The following is a 24,412-nucleotide window of genomic DNA, read 5'->3' on the forward strand; positions in this document are numbered from 1 at the left end:
TGTTCTTTTATTACTTGTAATATGTTTTCTCTGTAATGCTTTTACCCTAAGAATAAATGTGCTTGTTTAGAAAGAGCTGTGTGGTAACTGAACTATGGGTAATTATGCTGGTTAGAGCCTCGGAGGAGAAGGCAAAACAGGCCTGCTGAAGCATTCTGACCTGCTCGGGAATTCACAGCGTAGGCAGGGAACTGTGCAACCTGGAAACACTCCAGTCAGGAGGAACAGAGAGACACACATCTTCATCCAAAACAGATGATGGCTGATGAGCCAGGAGCCTAAGAGTGGGTGCCCTTGCTGGACCACAGAAGGAGAACACAGCTACAGTTGCCCTGAATTGTGACATCCATGACCTGGCTGGCCTGTAGGTGCTACCACAATATAAATATTAATAATACTAGTAGAATGCAGGTGCTATCATGCTTTTAAGGTGCTGACTTGTGTATGGTACAGCCTCATACCACCTTAGCTGGGAGGGGCGCATCTGCTGCATCACCCCAGAAGGGGGTGAAGCATACAGTCTCCTCCATAGTTGGCTAGCATAGGAAGACAGGATCATGGCCTAACCTTCCCCCACCACTTGGTCTTTGCAGTCCTTTAGATCAGTTGATCACAAGGACTGTGAAAGTGACAGAGCCTTGTGATGGTCTGTATCCTTATGTTTACATTTTCCATAAGACTATGATAAATTTGGTATGAAGTATGCCTTGTGAGGTATCATTTGAAAACTCATAATCTGCTGAACATTACTGTCCTGGTAAAATGTGTATGGCAACACAGTATGTAAAGTTATTCAATTCTACTGTATAAGACATGTTCAAAGTTTAGAAAAGCAGGCACAAAACAATTCCTTAGGGACAAAAGGCAAACTAACACCTCCGCTGGGTGTTAACCAAAATCAAATGGACTAACACCAGGTTAAGCGGCCATTCTTTGGCAGGAAAAAGGGTGTGAGTGATAAATGTACGTGTTGGCAAAGGAACAGCTGGAAGTTCCTGTCCCACACACTTGCTGTTGGCTGAAGCCCAGCTGAAGATGATTCTCAAAGAAGAGAAATGCTACAAGAAAGGAGAACAAACTCCTCAGATTACCTCTGTCCCTTCATCTCTACTCAAGGCATCGGCAATGCTTGAAACAAAAAAGAAGCATCACTAGACTGGGGAGTGATCCTGGCTGAAAGATTCAGCCAGTAAAACTGCTAGACCATGTGGTGACAGAGATCTGTTGCTTTGAATCATAGAATCATAGAATATCAGGGTTGGAAGGGACCCCTGAAGGTCATCTAGTCCAACCCCCTGCTCGAAGCAGGACCAATTCCCAGTTAAATCATCCCAGCCAGGGCTTTGTCAAGCCTGACCTTAAAAACCTCTAAGGAAGGAGATTCTACCACCTCCCTAGGTAACGCATTCCAGTGTTTCACCACCCTCTTAGTGAAAAAGATTTTCCTAATATCCAATCTAAACCTCCCCCACTGCAACTTGAGACCATTACTCCTCGTTCTGTCATCTGCTACCATTGAGAACAGTCTAGAGCCATCCTCTTTGGAACCCCCTTTCAGGTAGTTGAAAGCAGCTATCAAATCCCCCCTCATTCTTCTCTTCTGCAGGCTAAACAATCCCAGCTCCCTCAGCCTCTCCTCATAAGTCATGTGTTCTAGACCCCTAATCATTTTTGTTGCCCTTCGCTGGACTCTCTCCAATTTATCCACATCCTTCTTGTAGTGTGGGGCCCAAAACTGGACACAGTACTCCAGATGAGGCCTCACCAATGTCGAATAGAGGGGAACGATCACGTCCCTCGATCTGCTCGCTATGCCCCTACTTATACATCCCAAAATGCCATTGGCCTTCTTGGCAACAAGGGCACACTGCTGACTCATATCCAGCTTCTCGTCCACTTTCACCCCTAGGTCCTTTTCCGCAGAACTGCTGCCTAGCCATTCGGTCCCTAGTCTGTAGCGGTGCATTGGATTCTTCCATCCTAAGTGCAGGACCCTGCACTTATCCTTCTTGAACCTCATCAGATTTCTTTTGGCCCAATCCTCCAATTTGTCTAGGTCCTTCTGTATCCTATCCCTCCCCTCCAGCGTATCTACCACTCCTCCCAGTTTAGTATCATCCGCAAATTTGCTGAGAGTGCAATCCACACCATCCTCCAGATCATTTATGAAGATATTGAACAAAATCGGCCCCAGGACCGACCCTTGGGGCACTCCACTTGATACCGGCTGCCAACTAGACATGGAGCCATTGATCACTACCCGTTGAGCCCAACAATCTAGCCAGCTTTCTACCCGCCTTATAGTGCATTCATCCAGCCCATACTTCCTTAACTTGCTGACAAGAATACTGTGGGAGACCGTGTCAAAAGCTTTGCTAAAGTCAAGAAACAATACATCCACTGCTTTCCCTTCATCCACAGAACCAGTAATCTCATCATAAAGAATTCACTCTTACCTTTGTGTTGTGTTTTATCGATATTTTCTTGTAACCAAATTCTGACCTTTATGCCTCATTACTTGTAATCACATAAAATCTATCATTTGTGGTTAATAAACTTGTTTATTATTTTTAACTAAGCCAGTGTGTGTTTGGATTGAAGTGTTGGGGAAACTCCATTTGAGATAACAAGATTTGTGCATATTAATTTCTATTAATGAAATGACAGACTTTATATGAGCTTGTACTGTGCTGGGCAGTACAAGACACACATTTCTGGGGGAAAGTCAGGGATTGGGAATTTGCTGGTGTCACTCTGCTGTATATTTCAAGGGTGGCAGGCTGGCTGATTGAAGCATTCTTGAAGTAAACTGGGGGTAAATTTATATGCTGGAGGCTGTGCGAGAGCAGAGAACTGAGGGGGCTCATCTGCCCAACAGTCCAGATTGTACCCTGAGGAATGTCACAAACCTTTATAGACAGCACAGTGAGCAAAGGCTCCTTCCCCTTTATGTGCTTATGCAATGACTGACCAGAGTCTGGCTTTTAACACTGAGAAATAATGTGAAGGATTTGGTTGTTGTGATTGCATGTTCCCTCTGGGAATATTTCTCCCGTTAGAGTCGTCAAGCTTTTTGTTGCTTTGCTATATTTTCGCTCCTGTTGCAATAACATGACCTACATCCTTCCTGCCTGTCTTGTCTCTATTGACAGAATCTCTTTCATTATCATATGCGGCTTTCGGCAATTTAAATAGTATTTCCAAGTCAAAAGTGTTGTGGGCAAGGGAGATCAGGACTTTCCTAGCAAGAATTCACTTTTTCCAAGTTTTGGAGTGTGTGGGCTGTGATTTTGTCACAACCTTCAAAGGAACTGCCCAAGTCAGTACTCCGAAGAAACACTGTTCAAGAACCTGTCCAGTGGATCCTGCAGAGAGTGGTACTAGTTATCTGGGAAGTGCAACTTTCCTGTCTAAATCAGTAATTAACCAGTGCAACAGCATGGTGTTCAGTAGTGCTGCTCAGCTGGTGGTCTGTCAGATTAGATGTTAACCTGATGGCCTGACCAGATGGTCACTAAATAACTACGCCCCTTTTTACAAGACTCAATTTCCTCTCATCATATTTTTTTGTCCCCTTAAGTTCATTCTCAAGTTTCAACTGCATCTGCTATACTTTGCCACTTCCTGTCCTGAACTTCTATATGCTGCTGCTGGGCTTTACCTTGAAGGTAAGTGAAGCAATTCCTAACTATGTTTTGCCTACTTCAGGAGGCCCTTTGGGGGTTAATTCCCTGAGTTTTGTAATTGGCTTTGAAATCCGCAGATGAAAAATGCCATAATCCTTTAAAGTATTATTATTATTTCAACAACAAACACATGGCTCAAACTTTCATATTACAGAACCTTCTTAAACTACAATTTAGTTTAAACTACCAGGAAAATTTAGTAGGGAATCACTGAATGAAGAGTTAAGGGTGGGTGTCATAAGGCTGGATTTCTCCCCAGTTTAATGGCTCACTCACACCCACAGTCTCTTTCAGGCAAGATTTTATTGTCCAAACTTAACAACCAGCCAAAAGCACCGTTTCTCACCTCACCCTTCACATGTCAGGCTCTCATTGCTTGGTATCCCAGGGGACTCTGGCAGTCCTGCCACGCCTGCTTCCTGCAGCTCTCTCTCTCTCTCTCTGTTAGTTCTGTTCTCACAACCAGCCCTGCACTGGAACTCTTCTTCTAACCATTTAGAACCTCAGATGTAGCCCTGCCCCCTTAATTGGCCCAACTGAGAACACCTGCTCTTGCACAGGCGAGCTGGACCTATTTCAATTGCAGGGGCCAGCCACTCCGTGACAGTGGGATTTTTAGCCATGGCCTACCTCTATTTACATCAAAGTCCTAATGACTTGGATGGGAACAGAGTTAGCCTAATATTGAGTGCTTCTCAAGATCCCACCCTAAAAAGGATATTGTCAGCAAATTAAAAAAAACAAAACAAAACTCTAAAAAATAATTCCCCCCACTTGCTGACTATAAGAAACCCTTGGAAACTTGACACTGATGTCTGCTTTTTTACCAGTTAGAACCAATTCACGTGACTCAGTACTAATTACTGAATTATATGAATTAGCCAATAAGCAAACGTACAAACAAAAGAAAACGATACTGCATCACAAAATATTCCTGGCTCTGTTATCTCAAGTGTAGCTTAGTTTTAAATACTTATGATAAGACTTCATAGAAAACTAGTAAATATTCTAAAAGTTAAAAGTATTAGTAATATGAGACCTTACTCCAGTGCTGCTCTGCTAGTAAACCTTTGCTGAGAATTGGGAAGAGATCAACATTTTATGTGTGAGAGTTATTAGCTGTAGGGCTAAGCAATGTCCCATTTAGCAAGTTTCTACTGTATTCTTCTTCCGCATGCATATTTTACTTGTTTGTTATTAAAGGGGTTGAGCATCAGAGATAGGATGCTGGCAATGTGAAAAAAACCCCAAAGATGAACACTGAAGCATTTGTTTTGAAACAAGCCAGCTACGAATAATTATACGGTGATTTTGTAGACAGGCGGAAGGGACAAGGCTGGAATTCAGATACATTGTTTTACCATTGGATTCAAAGTTTACCAACCTTGTCTGTATACTTTGAAAATATCCTTTCAAATGCCTTCTGTTGTTTGGGGTCTCATTTTCCCTGCTTAGTTACAGGATCTAGTAAACTGATGCTAATGATATGTGCTTCAGTTCTTGCTCCAGAGCAGCTAATGTTGGAATCTGTGTACAAGATCCTTGAAAATAATGTGCTTTGAATTTAAATAGCAAGAGATACTTACTGTGGGATTATTAGAAGGTAGACAAGGCCAAATAAGGCAGCTAGAATTAGTGAAAGAACTACAGCACTGGTGAAGTACTCATCCTGAAGCTGGTGGTACTGTGAATGAGAGGAGATGCACAAAGACAGTTAGTTAGGCATCTATACCATACCTTCTGACTCTAAACTAGGAACAACTATGGTTTAAAAGAGAGTGTGTGCCTATATCTCCACATATTTACAAACGTAGGAATGAACATGTTTTAATTCACACCCAGAAAAGATCTTAAAATGTGAAATTGCAGAACTAACTGTAGACTGTAATCTATCATTTAAATCAGCTTCTGTACCAGATGACTGGAGGATAGCTAGTGTGATGACAGTTTTTAAAAAGGGCTCCAGAGATGATCCCAGCAATTACAGGCCTGTAAGCTTGACTTCAGTACCAGGCAAACTGGTTGAAACTATAGTAAAGAACAATATTGTCAGACACCTAGATGAACATAATTTGTTGAGGAAGAGTCAACACGGTTTTAGTAAAGGGAAATCATGCCTCACCAATCTACGAGAATTCTTTGAGGGTGTCAACAAGCATGTGGACCAAGGGGATCCAGTGGAAATAGTGTACCTAGATTTTCAGAAAGCCTTTGACAAGGTCCCCCACCAAAGGCTTTTATGCAAAGTAAGCTGCCATAGGATAAGAGGGAAAGTCCTTTCATGGATTGGTAACTGGTTAAAAGATAGGTTAGGTATAAATGGTCAGTTTTCAGAATGGAGAGAGGTAAATAGTGGTGTCCCCAAGGGTCTGTTCTGGGACCAGTCCTATTCATAAATGATCTGGAAAAAGGGGTAAACAGTGAGGTGGCTAAATTTGCAGATAACACAAAATTACTAAAGATAGTTAAGACCGAGGCAGACTGTGAAGAGCTAAAAAAGGATCTCTCAAACTGGGTGACTGGGCAACAAAATTGCAGATGAAATTTAATGTTGATAAATGAAGAGTAATGTACATTGGAAAGCATAATCCCAATTATACATATAAAATGATGGGGTCTAAATTAGTTGTTACCACTCAAGAAAGAGATCTTGGAGTCATTGTGGATAGTTCTCTGAAAACATCCACTCAATGTGCAGCTGCAGTCAAAAAAGGGAACAGAATGCTGGGAATAATAAAATCATGACTGGTGTAGAGAAAGTAGATAAGGAAGTGTTGTTTACTACTTCTCATAACACAAGAACTAGGGGTCACCAAATTAAATTAATAGGCAGCTGGTTTAAAACAAATAAATGGAAGTATTTCTTCACACAAAGCATGGTCAACCTGCAGAACTCCTTGCCAGAGGATGTTGTGAAGGCCAAGACCGTAACAGGGTTAAAAAAAGAAGTAAATAAATTCATGGAGGATAGGTACCTCAATGGCTATTAGCCAAGATGGGCAGGAATGGTGTCCCTAGCCTCTGTTTGCCAGAAGCTGGGGAATGAGCAATAGGGGACGGATCACTTGATGATTGCCTGTTCTGTTCATTCCCTCTGGGGCACCTGGCACTGGCCATTGTCAGAAGACAGGATACTGGGCTAGATGGACCTTTGGTCTGACCCAGTAGGGCCATTCTTATGTTCTATTATTCGGTATCTGATATAGTTAAAGCTGCATGACACTTTCCTTTCTCACCCTCTGTTTCTGTACCCTATATCTTTCCCAAACAGTCACCTTTCAGTCTGCAATTATTCAGGTTTGATCTCAGCCCAGAGGTGAATTGATTTTTGAAAGATTGAGCAAAAAGAGTTCAGCTGCTTTGTGGCAGAATGGGGAGGAAAAAAATACTTTTTCCATTATTAAGAAAAATCTTTGCTGCTTTCAAACAGCTCTTTGGCTGAAACAGCTGAGGGAAGAAGACTGATTTGTGGCATGAAAATACCTCTTGTTGATAGATGTGGGTGAATCATTGGTTTTGGTGTAACTAAGTCATGAGTCTGAAAAAACAGTATGCTGCACAGGTAAAGAACAATTTGAAAGTTTTCTCATTAAGTGCCAGATTCCGATCTTAGTTTCACCATCATGGACCTGAACTCGTTTCACTCAACAGAGTTATTCAGGATTTACACCAGTGTAACGGAGATTGGAATTTGGTGCTAAGCTTAGAAAGTGTGCAGCTACATAAGACTGCATGTACACCATTGTAAAGTGTGCAGAGGCTGAGCCTAGGGTCCCACAGGCTCAAACCCTGCGAGGTTGTGAGATGTAAGTGCACTTTGGAAAGTGCATAGGTGACAGCCCTGCTACAAACAGCTCAGGGGTTGTCTTCTGTGAAATTCTTAGGGGCAGGGCTCATCTCATGGGGTTTAGCCCAAAAACGTTCCAGGTTATGGAATTTACAAACTATTGCTTTTTTTCTCTTCTCCCCAAATGAATGGAACTTTGAAGCTCTTTCTATGGATTTTTTTTGTTCAACCTCCCCCACCCCCATCTCCTGTCTGCAGCGTCTACTCCTTCTACATGGAACTGAGGGAGTGGGAGGCACAGGGCTGGCTAAAATGGCTTCACATGACCTGAGGATTCCCTTCTCTCCAGTGGAATCCTTGGCTCCTACTTTAGGGCAGCTTTACAGATGCTTTCTGCAGTAAAGCACACAAAATCACCAGCTAAACAAAATGGACTTTTTAAAAAGTCCTAAACATATATTTTCACAAGATTCCATATACCTTTACCCCAAAAAAGAGCTGTTCCATATTCTTTGGTAAACCTCACTCTTTTTTAGAGTTATACAGGAAGAGCTTGTTTGCTTTTTAAACAATGAAAATTAAAGGATTAATCTGTGGCATCTTGAAATGAATGTTAATGGGTAAAAATTCAGTTTTGTGTGTGGGACACTGATCAGAGGTGACAACGTACCCTTGACTGTATGGCTTACATCTGAGAAAAAAAAAATAAGGGCTATTGCTACACTAACCTAAAATCAGACCACTTCTGCCTTCCTTCACTTAAAAGAAAAAAATAACCATGTGAGTTAAGACTATTCTGATCTCATCTCAGTGTAACTACAACAAAATCAGTGGAGTTACTCCAGGTTTATATCCACATTCATGACGTCAGTTTGCAGTTTGGCCTAGAGAACACAAGTCTGTGATCCTAACATGGGATCCTCTACCAGCTCCGTGAGCAGAGGGAAGTTTCTGCATGTGACTCTCCCCTCTCCTGTACAGATGTGTAGTGGTTAGCTGTCTCCCCTAACTCCAGACTCCAAAGAATGGATCCACGGTTGGGGACATGGCAGGGACTGGGCAATTTGGGGGAGTAGTGGGTAGGCCAGGGCTGGGTCCAGGAAAGATGAACATCAACCCCTGGCTCCAGCTTTACAGAAATTCTCCAGAAAAGATAATGTGGCCTTCTTACACAAGGTAGGCTACTAGAGGGAACCACAGAACCTGTGGGGGCAAGTGCCTCTTCATGGGTACCTGAGCCCCCCGCATATGACCCTACGTATGGACCCTGCAGCCTATTATGCAGGGCAGGAAATACAATCCCCATCCTCCCAATGGAATAACAGGGGAGGAAATCCACAAAGGAATCATCACTGGGATTTTCTCCTCTTTAGCCCCATCCTGTGAATTTCTGCAGGAGCGGGGAGTTAAAGCTTCATAATATTGTTTAAAGATAATGAGCAAAATCTGGACCTTGTCTAAGAAAAAAGAAAAGGAGTACTTGTGGCACCTTAGAGACTAACCAATTTATTTGAGCATAAGCTTTCGTGAGCGACAGCTCACTTCATCGGATGCATACTGTGGAAAGTACAGAAGATGTTTTTATACACACAAACCATGAAAAAATGGGTGATTATCACTACAAAAGGTTTTCTCTCCCTCCACCCCACTCTCCTGCTGGTAATAGCTTATGTAAAGTGATCACTCCCTTACAATGTGTATGATAATCAAGGTGGGCCATTTCCAGCACAAATCCAGGTTTTCTCCTCCTCCTCCCCCCCCAACACACACACAAACCCACTCTCCTGTTGGTAATAGCTTATCTAAAGTGATGACTTTCTTTACAATGTGTATGATAATCAAGGTGGGAGAAAACCTGGATTTGTGCTGGAAATGGCCCACCTTGATTATCATACACATTGTAAGGAGAGTGATCACTTTACATAAGCTATTACCAGCAGGAGAGTGGGGTGGGGGGAGAGAAAACCTTTTGTAGTGATAATCACCCATTTTTTCATGGTTTGTGTGTATAAAAACGTCTTCTGTACTTTCCACAGTATGCATCCGATGAAGTGAGCTGTAGCTCACGAAAGCTTATGCTCAAATAAATTGGTTAGTCTCTAAGGTGCCACAAGTACTCCTTTTCTTTTTGCAAATACAGACTAACACGGGTGTTACTCTGAAACTTGTCTAAGAAGGCGCAACTCCATCTGTCCAATTATCTTTGGTTAGTGAACTTATTCAAATTCTCACTTACTTTATGCTCACGTTCAATTTGTTTATACTTGAGGGTAATGAAATTCAAGTCAGCCATCTCGGATTCAGTTTGCCGGGCCTCTATCAAACGGCTGATGTATCTGTTTACTCGAGTTCCTGGAGTGGTGTATACCACATTCGTAGAAAAAGAGGAACGATTCCTGAGTTTTTCAGAGGCTGTCCTTAATGCTCTTCTCTGCAGCAGAAAAGAAAACAGGAGAATGACTGCTATTCACTGCAATGACATTATTCATGACTGAAAATGTCTCATCATTTGTATTGCCAAGTCCCCAGTCAGCATCAGGAATCTGTTCAGCTAAGCAAATATAAATTTGTAGACAAATACAAGGAAAGACATAGTCCTTGCCCCTGTCAAGTTACAGTCTAATTACAAATTAGTTACAATTTCTCAGGTAAAATCCTGGCCCCACTAAAGTCAACGGCAAAACTCCCATTGACTTCAGTGGGGCCATGATTTCACTCCTCATCCTTAAAAATCCCTCTACATATTGTCCTCAACAGCATTCTACTCTGCCACTGTGGTGAAAGCCATCTCAGCCCAGATCAGAGTGACTTGATCAGCAGAGTAACAAGAAAATTGATCACAGATGAGAAAAACTCATTTTTGTGACTTAGCGGCAACGACTCAAATTAACCCTAGACTGTCCATGCCTCTGAACAGTTTTGCTGTTGAGGACGACGTGGATGGGATAGTATTTGCAAAGCAACTTTTCTTCACCTTCTCCACATCCACAGCATACGACTTTACATAATTTTACACCACAAATTTAGCCACAAATATAGGGCTAATGAAGGGTTAATTCCCTTATAATTGTATTTCCTCTGTTACCATTTCTCTTGCATTACTCACTCCTCTGGCTGTTGTTCTGCAAGCCTGGGCCTGGCTCCCAGCTCCAGGCGTTGTGACCTGATGCATGGGGTGACAGCGCTGTTCAGATTCGGCCTGGCTGTGCCCCTGTCATGACCTATACAGAAGAGCTCAACCTGTTTCTACATAGTCAGAAACATACTTCTTTTGTGAAACATTTGCAGGTGTCAGGGAAGACCATTTAATGCATTAGGTTATGACTGATCAGCTTGGAAAAAAACCAAAACAGATGTCTACCACCTAGGATATAATAAGAAGAATCTTTGCTGTCCCTTGTTACAAACAGACACAAGGTCTCAGTGCAGTGCTGTCAATGTTACTTTTTAAAAGGCTATACACCTAGAAAATATCTTTGAGATTTTACAATTCCCTTTCAAAGTCACAGCTCAGGGGACAAAGGAGACCAGCTAAATGTATGCAGAATGAATAGACGTTTCCTTTCTCACTGTGCGTGAAACAGGAGTGGCAGCTCTTCTTAAAATCAAAACAAAACACAACACACAAACAAACACAGGTCAGCAGCTAGTTAACAAACACACATAAGCAGACTTCCCTGTAAAGTAGATATGTGAAGCTAGTGATCAGTCAGGAAATACTACAAACCAGTGGCTTGGTTCAGGAGTGGTCCCTGATAAGTACTGGAAGAGATTCCGTAGCATAGATAAAATGTCTTCTCAGTTCTCTCACTGTTTTCTTGTTCTCATATTTACACAATAGTGCTGGTGCTAAATGCTAATGACACAGATACAATACCTGCTTGAGTTTTGCCTTTTGAGTTTAATATATTGAATAAGCATGTAATCTGAAGGGCTACTGTGTTAACATGTACTTGAAATTCCAGTTAACACACACAAATAGATTACTACTCATTTCAGATACTTATATTTTGGTGTCTCATAGTTTTGCTTTCTAAACTAAATTTTGCAGGGCGTTTTTTCAATTAAGTGACCGAGGTTTTGTTTGGGTTTTATGTTGAAGAGAATTAAAATGGAGTGAGCTATTAGCCCATAAAATCAGCTACTTGTCCACATATAACTACTTTTTCATTTATTTTCTAATATGCATTTTACCTTTTTTCATGTTACAGACTTTCATGATGTCTCAGGTTTTAGCAAGGTAAAGTATTCTGTCAGAGAGTTTTTTTAACTTTATTGTGGCACAGATGCAGATAATACTGGGCCAGCTTCAAAGAGTTTTGAGCTATATTATGGCTTTCATGATTTAAGGAATAATGATCTCTGAAGGAAGCCAGGAGAGCAGGCTGGTTTGTACAGATTAAACTCTTACATCATGTTCTCTGAGATAAGAGTCCCATCTGAGTTGCAAACACTTGACACACAATTAGGTAAGTTAAAGATAACATTATAGCAGTGACTTTGAATGTTCTGACTTCGGGGAATTTAAGCCAGTTCCCTAACATACTAAGGTTTTGTATGCATGCTATGTATACATGCACACACACTCAAAAGGCTAAATTGTCACATAACTTTTATAGAATAAACATAGATTTTTCAAAATACTCAAAGAGCATTTAAAAGATGTAATTCAGAGCTATGATGTCATCTGTGAGTTACGTGCTATTTCTATAAATGGTAAATAAAGTTGGCAATAAGAGATTTGAGATTTAAACCAAAAAGGTCTGCTTTTTTTACTTTTGTGTTTCTGTCAGTACTGGGAGAAACAAAAAAGTTTCACAAACTTTAAAGTTCTAATACTGCCAGAAAAGAAGATTTGAAGTTTCTCAAAATGTATCTCATTTATATCAGAGACAATCCAAGACATAGTTCAAATCCCAGGGAATGAACTTCCTGCTCTACTGCAGTTGACATTCAAGCAGCAAACTATGTAACATTGCCACCTACTGGCAAAATAAATGATCTGATAACTCTTCCAATCTTTTGGTTTCAACACCAAATCAGCTTTATGATTCATGGTTACCATTCACATTTTCATATAGAAATGTATAGGCATACAAATATACTTACTTTCTGTATGCTACTGCATGTGCAGTGCTGTCAGCTGAAAACTGTGGAGGACTCCAGGGATTTGCAAAACAGGTTTTGAAATTTCTGCAATGGCCTCAGGGACTCTTTTCTGAAGGACAAGTCCCAGACGGTATCCACTTGTGAGATGTGTGTGTGCACACAGGTATGGGTGACTCTGCACCTGAGATCTGCTACACTTAAGCTTTGTCTATACTGGGGAAATTCTGCAAAAGTTTTTCATCATTGCTAGCACCAGTTCAGCTCCAGCACTAGTGGGAACCCTGGGATCCCTAGCACAGATAGGATGCCTGGTGCCATTTGCCTTTTCAAGTCAATTTACTATGCTCTAATTTACATGGTGCTTGAAATGCACAAATAAGGCACTTGTGGGTGCCTCACGATTAAAACTGCTATTTTACCTACTGAGCAAAAACCATATTAGCAACAATGGGGAATTTTTTTTTAGACAAGGGTTTATTATATTGACAGCACTTATGTAGTAACAACCTGTTTTGGTTTAGTTTGTGAGACAACATGGAGCAACATACATTTTAAAAGCACACATTCAAGGACCTCAGAGAATCCTTATTAATTACCTTATCATCATCCTCACATGTCATGACATTGGAGAAAGGTATCTCAGCTTTGAACATCTTACGACAATGCATGAGCTGGACCAGCAGGTAGCAGACTGTTTTGAACTTCATTCTTTTGGCAGGCTTTATGTCTGAGAGAATCAGTCCTGGAAATATCTGTCAGGCAATTAAAAATATGAAAAAGATACACACAGATTTACATACCTACATGTACATATACCGTCCAATGATCAGAATAAGCATGAAAACATTGTAAATGAATATTGTGATCAAACAATGTATTTTATTACACATTTTTTACATTTAGTACCTATTTTCTTGGGGTAGAATACTTCTCTTTATATCTAATATATAGAATATGTTTAACATATTATCTTTAAGCACAACATAACTAATATTTCAAAATTGAGTTTCTATAGAAACTACGAGTACAAAACCCATTAGTGACTGATATAGAAGAGAGGCATTAGTTGTATTTCTTCTTTTACTTTATACTCATTTGACTTAACCATTTTTTCCTGAAAATAAAAGCAGCACGTAAGAAGTATAAACAATGAGTGAACTTTTCTGTTTATTCCTTTTCTTTTTATAACATTTCTGTCATGTTCTTCTTACCTTCACTCTCTCATTTTATCAACTAGAGTTCTGGCTCCAGGATACAGGCATGCATCCATGGAACCATGATCAAACGGGGAGCTGGGGGACCCAACTATTATACCCCACATCTTGCTTCTTCAAAACTGGGGACATAGAGCCATGGAGAGGAATTCTGGGGTGGATGTTTATGGGTCCACTTCTTTCAGCACAGAGGCCCTGATTCCGAAAAACACTTGCTTAACTTTTAAGCATGTGTTTAACACCCACTGACTTTGATGGAATGTAAGATATGCTTATGTGCTGTTCTTAGATTAGAACCAGGACCAGAACCCCTTCATCTATTTTCAGGAGCCATGCAACCACCTCTGCTTGGATTATTTACGCTTCTGGCATATGTCATCTGTGAAGGAGGATCTGCGTGAATTTTGAAAGGCCACACTACCTGCCAGCACTGTTACACAAAGAAGTACTATCACTCTCATCAAATTACTATGCACCTATTTTAGGAGCAAAAGTGAAGAGACCCAGAGTTCAGTGCATAGTGCTCGGACAACTGAAACATATCCTCAACCCCAAACAAAGCTCAGATCTTTGTCCTTGGGAGCCAAGGAATATGGCCACTGAAATGAGTAAAAAGGATTTGGTTTATAATTGCCATTAAGAGTCGAGAAGTGTGATGGTTGTTTACTGCAGCATAAGGGGTCTACCGCATGCTCACAACTGGGAGTTGCCCATGCCTATCAGGATCCAGGCAAACAATCCCTTACTTCACCAAAATCATTTCTTTTATAGCTCCCCTCTACCTACACCAACCATGGGAAACGTTAGAGAAAATTTTTTGGACAAATTAAAGGGAATCCAAGAAAGTGATTCAGAGGAGTGTGCTGCAGATGAGCGAGGGTCCCAGCACACATGGAGGGCTGAACTTCTCTATCTTGATAGCACAGATCCAATGTACTATGGCAATGTGTCAGCCAGATACAGTATACTAAACGGAAATGTCATCTTGGTTGCAAAAAGTTCTATCCATAAGAGAAAATGTTTAGTCCAGGCTTCCATTATTGGTTTATATCACTTTTTTGGGGAGTGCTCAATTTAATGGTTGGCATTTAGGGTTTGATATCTAATCAACATGATGCAATGGTGTCATCTGCTTTATTACATCAAGTCTTAATGAGCAGGGTAGAAAGGAGGAAGTAAATCAGAATTGTTTGCTCAGATACTAGGGTGAATGTGTACATACTTGGTTATCTGAATTTAGAGCAACTGGGACAAATTTTCCTCAGTTATACACTCTATATTACACACAGAGTAAGTCAGTGTGGAATTTGGCTTTATATCCAGTTTAAAATATATGTATTTAGGTATTGAGAAATGCATTGCATTTTATGGTGCAATACAGAGCTTTTCCTACTGAGTTGTATGGGTACCATTCAGCAGACTACATGTTGCACTGTGACAACCAAACACAGAAATCAATTAGTCTGTTTAAATATCTGCATAACATTTTAATTAATGTGTGACACAACCTGTTATTAAACAGGAAAAAATTCCTGAATGGGCACAATTACTATATTGTGCACCTGAAGGATGATTAAAGTAGATTAATACTATCTGCATTATACAGCACATCTGATAGTTCTTCAATTTAAAGGACACTAGTTTACTGTGCATGTTATTCTGCTATATAAGGAGTTGATTATGTGTAGGTTAGAAATAGTGAAAAAAATCTCTCTTAAGTGGCTTCGCATATAATCTCTCAGTTGAGGAATTTCTGGCAAGTGACTCACTGCTGGAAAGCAATATTCTGCCCAGAGGACATTGTACAGTGACATTCACTTCACTAAATATCTTGAACACATTCCTTAGTTGTTCATACCAAATAAGATATTATTAGGCATAGATAGCCCTTAGGTCAGAATATGGCAAATGGGATCTATCTTCACCCCAATGTTCTGCAAGGCCCCAAGCTAAAACATAGCCTTTGGGTAGCTAGTTGTGATGTTACTGATTAATCCCATCATGTTTTCTTAAAACAGCCATAGCTCTTCTAGAAATATAAGTATTTTGCTGCATGCCTTTCTTTAAACCCAACCAAAACGTAGCAGCTTTTTTTGGCAATTAACGCCAGTAGTTTTGCTCTATTTTGCAAGTTGCAGTAATAGGGAGGGAACATATGGAAGGCACAAGGTGAAATAGATCTTAGTATCACCACTGGATCTCAACTCCAAAACAACTAGTCCCCTTTCCTCTGTCTGGCGGACAAGGTCAGACCTCTCACCTGGAAGTCACATTGAGCAGGTCAGTGATTTTGCCACACATCTTCATTTTGGGGGCGATATTAGGCTGATTCTGAATTGATCTTCTAGTTAAAGAACAAGAAGCTCCTTTGCAGCTCGGAGTACCCACAAAAGAGAAACGGTAATATAGCTGGGTGTGCTAATGGAAATTTTTGCTAGCAGAGCCAAGAGGGCATGTATGAGAGAGCGGCAAGAACAGGGGCATGGTCTCTCTCCCCCTGGAAGTGCTGGGAGGAGTGTGCTTTGGAGAGTACAGTCTAAACTTCCTTCAGTGTATCAAATCTCCTGTGAACACTATGCTTCTCTCACTGCCCAGAAGCATTATGACTTATAGAGGAATAATGTTGCCTGACAACTTTGCTCAGGAGGTGTACCTCCTCCCTTTCGCCAACTTGGCGCTCCCTCAGAAGAACCCTAATGTGTGCAGATAATTTTTAAAAAGGTAACTTCCGGAGTTTATAACAGCTTCTTTAAAATATCTTCAAAGCAGCAGATGGAGCAACCTGTTTATTTACCAGTCATTGGGCATTGTTGGGCTTCTGCTATAACACAGACAAACGGTCATTGCCAGGAGGGTAGTATTACCTCTTTATGCCACACTTAAATAAAAAAAAAATTAGGCCATCCTTGACAGGCATCCCACTGAACTTGCTCATGGCCTGCTTTATTTTATTTTATTTTATTTTGGCACTTCCTTTTTAAGTGCAGCTGAATTGATGCTTGTTCATTTGCAACATCATTTTAGGAAGGGTTCTTTGGACTAATATAGCCAGCAAATCAGGATAAGAATGGGGATGTTCTATCAGACCCCTACAAAGGGCAGCCAGCCTATTTACAGCTTCGAGAGTGCATTGAAGTATGTGGAATACAACAATCATTGATTAAAATTCTGAGAAAACACCCCTCTGTTGGCATCTCTTATAATACTCTGGTAAAGGAGCCACTGCTGCTTATCTAAGCTCCTCAGAAACAGCATCAGACTGCAGTTCATTTTGCTGTGGTCAGCTAGGGGCATGAAAAGAAATCACAGAAAAGGAGGGTACCGTTGATATTCAAAGTGCATTCACAGAACGCTTCCACGCTGTATTGTGTGTCTGTCTCTTGCTTATGCCTTCAGTCAGTCAGGTCTAAGCTTCTTGGTATTAGCATCTCTCCTGTTATTACTTGCAATTTACTGAGCTTTCCTGTGGACTTTTGTTATCCTGAGATAAGTGAGCAAGTTTTATTTCAGGTTCGTCTTTTCACAGCTATGGTAATTAGCAATTTTTTAGACAAATCTCTCATATGCCATATTATACTTATTTGTAATAATTCCTTTACTAATATACTAAAGTCCATTTTACTTAGTGGTGAAAGAATACAACTTGCATAAGAAAAAAATTCTCCATAGTTCAAACCAGTTTATCTACCTATCCAATACAAATACAGCACATATTTCTAATGGTTGCAAGTGTTAAAAGATTGCTGGGAGACCAATAAAATAGATACAGTCATTCTCTAAGCCCATCACATCTCTCGTCTCCAAGTGCCACATTTTTGGGGGAGTAAAATAAAATGGGAGCAACAGAACATAAAGCAAAGGCCCAAACCCCACTCCCACTCACAGTGATGGAATAATTTCAGATTGGGGGCTATCAGACTGACATTTGTGCATTTCTGTTCTTAGCACCATTCACAGTGACAGCAGGAGTGATACTGAAGCGGTACACCAACACATTTTGCAACAAAAGCATCATTCCCTCGGTGACCCTGGCAGAGCAGGTCAGATCAGGACCACAGGCCAATTCACTTGTGTGTCAGTGTAAATCAAAGGGAGTAACGTTTTAAACTTCATGAAAGCTAGTGGAATGTTACTTGTATTGTTTTCACTTATCTGTTTCTGTTATAATGTAGTAACAAACATTTACATTGTATATACCCATGTAACTCAATAACCCATCAAAGAATTCTTGTGAAATGCTAATGAAGAAATTTATTGTATAAGGTGCTAATTCCAAAGCAAATGGCCATAGTGATGATGACTGGAGGTCATAAGACTAAGTGCATTCCTCACTCACTGTCATCAAAGGAAAAACCCATGTGGGTAGAGACACTGTCAGCTTGCTTTCTGCATGAAGATACCATAAATATGGAGTCAAAGAAAGATCCTTCATCTCTGACTGTTTGGACTTTTACAGGGAAGTGTACCAGATGCAAACAGAGATCTCCAGAGACAATCTGGGTATCTTGAAAGACTTTTGCAAAACTGGCAGTTTATTACATCACTGCTACTATTTGGAGTTAAAAACTGTGATTCACCTGTACATCTATTTTACGTGCTTTAATCTCTCAATATCTCTCATTCTTTACTCTTAGCTAATAAACTTTTAGTTAATTTACTACAGAATTGGCTGCCAGCATTGTCTTTGGTGTAAGATCCAGAGTACCAACTGATCTGGAGTAAGTGACTGGTCTCTTGGGACTGGAAGAAACCTGATGTGTGATTTTTGGTTGACGTGACCCTTTATCACAAAGTCCAGTTTGTCTGGGTGGCAAGACAGGCTGGGTACTAAGGGGACTGTTTGTGACTCCATGGTAAGACTGAGATAGTGATCCTGGAGTTCACGTGTGGTGCTGGCTTGGTGAAATCTAATTATAGAACCCTGGCAGAGGGGCAGGCGTACTGGCACCTTGGCACGCCGACGGGTTTCCGTGTCCAGCAGACACCATCCAGGAGATCTTGCAGGATGCCACCAAGATCGACGCCTCCCTGCTAGCACCGTGGCAGAAGATAAACGCCCTGAACACCTTCCTGATCCCCTGCATCTCGTTCGTCGTAAGGGGATCCGCCGTGGCGAAGGTACCCCTCAACAAGGCATACAAGATCGTCCGGCAGCTGGTGAAGAAGTGGCTGTTCCTTCCCCAGAGAGCCAGGAACAAGCTGGTCTATATCACCCACAGGCCTGGCGGTGCCAATGTCCCCCACATGGGTGACCTGTGTGACATCGCGGTGATCACCCACGCCTTCCACCTGCTGACGTGTGCTGACACCATGGTAAGGAACATCGCAGCAAATGCCCTCCATGACGCAACAAAGAAGCGGATTGGCAGAGCCCCCTCCAACCAAAACACTGCCAGCTTTCTGAGTGGTTCCCTGGATGGAGAATTCGGACGGGACAGTGGCGACATCACTTCACTGTGGTCCCATGCTTGCAATGCCATGCGTCGCTTGGGGAAGCGCATCGGCTGCTGCTGGGAGTGGTGCAAGGAGCGCCAGGAGCTGGGAGTCCTGGTGCCACAGATCAGGTCCAACGACAACACCATTGTCACCCTGAGCGCCGGGGCATGCTGGAGAGGACCACTCGCTGTACGTGGAAACCCTAAAGCGTAAATAGGACCAGGGTAAAGCCTTTGAACTGACCAGCAAATGGGATGCCAGCAACCACTTCCTCACCAGGGGCGGCTTCACCCGTTTTGCCGACTGGTGGTTCATCCACCGCGTCCGGCTCAATTGCGTCCCGCTCAACGGAGCCGTCCGCCACGGGAACCAAGATAAGCATTGCAGGAAGTGTGGTTACTCCAACGAGACACTGCCCCATGTCCTGTGCAGCTGCAAGCCCCACTCCAGAGCTTGGCAGCTGCACCACAATGCCATCCAGAACCGCCTAGTGACAGCCATCGCACCGCGCCTAGGGGAGGTCGCCGTGAACTGCGCCATCCCCGGTACTGACAGCCAGTTGTGACCTGATGTGGTAGTCACCGAAGAGGCACAGAAAAAGATCATCGTCGTCGACATCATGGTCTCCTTTGAGAACAGGACCCCGGCCTTCTGCGAAGCCCGAGCTCGTAAGCTGGAAAAATACGCTCCCCTGGCTGACACCCTGAGAGCGAAGGGCTACGAGGTGCAGATGGATGCCCTGATCATCGGAGCCCTGGGAGCTTGGGACCCCTGCAACGAGCATGTGCTGCGGGCCTGTGGGATTGGTCGACGCTACACACGGCTCATGCGGCGCCTCATGGTCTCGGACGCCATCTGATGGTCCAGGGACATTGAACACATCACCGGTCACCGACAGTACCAGGAGGTGTGAGCCGGTATGACATCGTGCATCAACTATGGGAAAGGGACTGAGAGACTTTTTCCATTGGACCATATGAACTGGAACCATAAACTCACTGAACATTAAATCCCATCAAATGAGGGTAGATCCATCCTCATCATCGTAGCCACTCATTATACTCCACACCTGAACATAGCCATTATATGGGCAACATACCCCCATAGCTCAATGTCTGTACTTGGACCCATTAAACTTTTACCCCAAATCGGGGAGACTGCAGGTTATGTATTCCTTATGCCACCTGCTCCTAAACCGAATTTCGCACCCCTTGATAATCTTGCAAACTGGATACAATTAATTTAGGCTTGAATAGAAACTGGGAGTGGAAGGGTCATTACATAAAGTAAAACTATTTCCCCATGTTTATCTCCCCCCCCCGCACTCTTCCTCAGACGTTCTTGTCAACTGCTGGAAATGGCCCACCTTGATTATCACTACAAAAGGTCCCCCCTCCCCCCGCTCTCCTGCTGGTAATAGCTCACCTTAAGTGATCACTCTGGTTACAGTGTGTATGCTAACACCCATTGTTTCATGTTCTCTATGTATATAAATCTCCCCCCTGTATTTTCCACTGAATGCATCCGATGAAGTGAGCTGTAGCTCACGAAAGCTTATGCTCAAATAACTTTGTTAGTCTCTAAGGTGCCACACAAGTACTCCTTTTCTTCTTAATAATCTGTACCTTATTCCCTGACAACTAGAAACTTCTATGCCTAAACTCTGTACCATTTTCTTTTTACTTCAACATTATCTTAATAAAATTATTAAATCTGTATACTACCAGCTGGAATATCAGCCCTTGTTTTCTGACAGTCTACACTGAGGTAAGCCCTCACAGTTGTGAGCCACTCCAGACAGAACAACGCCCTTCTCTCCTTCTTTGGTCAGTGGTTGCACAGAGAGGTTACTCCCAATGCTAGCTGTGTGTTTGGTAGACCTAAAAATAGTGCTCTTCATTGTTACCACATTTCTGTGTACAGTTTTTGAACTAATACAGATACCCTTATAGTGGAAGCTTTGAACTGTAATTATGTCCCTTCACTATGTCAGATCTGCATAAACAGTGGTCAGAATTTTCAAATTTCGGTGGTTAACGTTAGGCATTTAAATTCACATTTAAGTGCTGAAATAAAAGTGATCTGATTTTTCAGAAGTGCTGGACACCCATTTCTCCCACAGACAAGCAGACAATGGGAGCTGTGGGTGCTCAGCATCTCGGGAAAAAGAAATATCAGACCACATAATTAGGTACCTAACGATGGATTTAGGTGTTTAAACTTCAGGAACCTGAGTTTGAACATTTTGGCCTAATGTGTTTGTTTTGTGGCTTCCTCTTTGCTTGTACAGAACACAAGCCTTGAAAATTTCACCTGTGCTGCAGGAAGAGAGTGTCTTTTCTATCGGGACACGCTATTATTCAGTGGAATGCACCTTCCTGCAAGGAAGGTTATCACAATCAAATATAGATGGAAATTTAAGATTCTGTCTGTATATAGATGGACATCAAAAAAGAAAATAAAATGACTGGAATGCTAATTTTAGTCCTTTTCCTTCTCTCAATTTATTCCCCCTCCTCCTGTTCCTTTTTTGTTTGTTTACACATTGCTGACTAGCAATTTTTCAGCTCATCAAGTTCAGATTTTTTATCTATCTATTTATTTATTTTTATTTTAAGAGGAGTGAAAATCTAGTCCCCACCATGGTAAAGTTTCTTTGGTTGGTCTGACAAAAACAACAGCAGCCTGCTGTCAAAAATCCTATTCCAATAACAATCATACACATCAAACAAGCTACACTTGATTAATAAAAGTCACTTGAAAGCCTTTGCAATATAGAATGAAAAGCATTCAGGGACCACATACAGAAAACCAAATGCACTTGCTAAATCTGAAGAATGCAAGCTGCTAACAATGATTCACTGATAAAAACTGAATTGTAAAAACCACGCGGTAATAGTATATTCTGCCTGTTCTTTGACAAAGCTATCACTCTTTGATATTGAGTGTTAAATTCTATTTCTGGAGGCAGCTTTACGGGGGGGGGGGGGGGGAAGGGGGGCTACCAAAAAAGTATTGGTAGGCTAACTGAAGTGATATTTTGGGGGTATAGGGATATGGGACACCTGCTATGTCCTATTAGTTGTTTTTACTGAAAGATGGAGCCAGGAATAGAAGGGTGGAGATCTGAGGGCGAGGAGATACTATGATTAAACGAGGAGAGAAAACTTGAATTCTCTACCCCCTCATACATGAATTCTCAGTCTTTTTCATCCTGTAATCCCACACTCAGGTACCTGTAATCCATCCTTTGTACTGGTTTTCACACTGCAGTGGGAATTAGTGCAAGGCTTTAGTGTCTGCTTTCAGTATCTTTTTATAAGCACATGTGATTAAGGAAACTGTTTCAGATGAAAACCAGAGACAGAGAATGAAAGCAGATTCCTGACTATTATATTTGGACCCAGCAGAGGAGACAGAAACACAGCTCTATCCCGTGCTTGCTTTATTGTTCTTTCAGCAAAACTGAAACCAACATGAAAGTGACGCTTTGCACTGGGTGGGATAGGGGAGTGCTCAAATATTTAAAGGGACAGAACGTCACTTTCGTACACCCTATTTAATTTTTTTTCCCAAATATATATACATAATCATTTACATGGCTAACATAAAACACTATATAGCCTAACTAAAAGTTGTGGGTAGACTACCAGAGAGTCTCAAATGGCAAGGGATTATACTGCCCTGAAATAGCAACTCACTACCATATAAGATGAGGCACACAACTGGTTTTCACACTCTCTTGGGATAATGTGGTGATGGTTGAGTGACAGTGTCCTGAACAACAGGAACAGTCGGTGGTAAGGAATCTAGTATGGCTCTAGTATGGAATCAGAGCCCTGTGATCCCTTTGGGTGCAGATGCACTTCTCCTCATATATGGTGTGAGCTGTGGCAACCTGCTGCAAAAAATCCTTGCACCAGTCAACACAGCTGTCCCTGACACAGTGAAGGGCAGTTGGAGTACATGCGAGTACAATAAGAGAATACAGTTCTGTGGGGGAAAAAACCACATAAAATGGCACATTTACTTTGTCAGTCCTTATGTCTGCTTATTATAGTGCAGTCCTAGCTGAATCATACTGACAGTACATCCCCACTGGTTCTGGGGGCAGAGTTAAGGTTGCGTGGCATAGCTTGTGTGTACCATAACTCTGTATTTACTGGGTTTTAGAGATTTAAGTACAGGTGCACTCGACATTCAGGAAGTAGATGGTCATACTTAACTCTGCACTAATGACATTTTGGGGCAGTGAATATTGCCTAACATTTACCCCTGTAAGACTCTGTTTTCAGTTACTTATAATTTTCCCAAGTTTTAACTGTTTGGACTGAAATTTTCCATATGGGGAGTCTGACTTAGGTTGAGTATTTTTGTAAAGTTTGGACAAGTTCAACAACACTGGTTCAGTCATTTTTGAGAACAGGGCTGGAGAAAACAGATTGTTTTGCCAATGTTAATTTCTTTTTACAACTGTTTAATTGACAAGCTCTCGCACCCCATGCTTTGTAGTGGAGACTTTACATTTGGCTGGGGTCAAAGAGATGCTTTTTCCCCCCATCCCTGTAAAAATCCACTCATATTTGGCAGTTATAAGCCTCTGAAAATTGCCATTTGCACATGCCCAGTAGAGGTTTGCTAGAAGCTGGCTGCTAAAGAGTGTCTGCGTGCATGAGCATGCTCCAGCCCAAACTGGCACAGATGAGCAGGATTTTCTGTGCAATTTTCTTCTCTTAGAGGCTGTAGTGCTGGACACTGGAACTGAGAGCAGGGAGACTTTCCCCACTGTGCACTCAATGCCACCCGATGATCCAGGCAGTCTGGAGGAGGAGGAAGCATCCCACATCAAATGCAGAGGAGGACAGGACAGACTGAAGTCATAAGAACATATGAACGGCCATATTGGATCAGATCAAAGGTCCATCTAGCCCAGTATCCTGTCTTCTGACAGTGGCCACTGCCAGGTGCTTCAGAGGGGATGACCAGAACAGGTAATCGTTAAGTGATCCATGCCTTGTTGCTCATTCCCAACTTTTGGCAAACAGACGCTAGGAACACCATCCCATTGAGATAAATAGGCGCTGTAGTTTTTCGTGTATTACTGAACTTATAGAGTGTGTGTTGGCATTTATGTATCATATTTGACAATTCATGTTATGCGGCCTATTGTAAAATGTTTG

General features: G+C 41.9%; 1 protein-coding gene across 4 annotated transcripts in view; it reads right to left on the reverse strand.

Annotated features, from left to right (window-relative positions):
• The window catches only part of ADCY1 (adenylate cyclase 1), a 225,643-nt gene that overhangs the window by 35,251 nt on the left and 165,980 nt on the right, over positions 1–24,412 (reverse strand). For all 4 annotated transcript variants that reach the window (XR_012157423.2, XM_073332758.2, XM_073332760.1 and 1 more), the window contains exons 8-10: positions 13,179–13,334; positions 9,710–9,904; positions 5,273–5,370 (exon numbers count right to left, since the gene is read on the reverse strand). Coding sequence is in view for 3 of the 4 variants with exons in the window: in XM_073332758.2 (XP_073188859.1) it covers positions 5,273–5,370; positions 9,710–9,904; positions 13,179–13,334 (449 nt within the window). In the remaining variant the exon portion in view is untranslated. The remainder of the gene's footprint in view (positions 1–5,272; positions 5,371–9,709; positions 9,905–13,178; positions 13,335–24,412) is intronic.

This window comes from Lepidochelys kempii, chromosome 2 (genome assembly GCF_965140285.1).
Source record: "Lepidochelys kempii isolate rLepKem1 chromosome 2, rLepKem1.hap1, whole genome shotgun sequence".
NCBI lineage: Eukaryota > Metazoa > Chordata > Testudines > Cheloniidae > Lepidochelys > Lepidochelys kempii.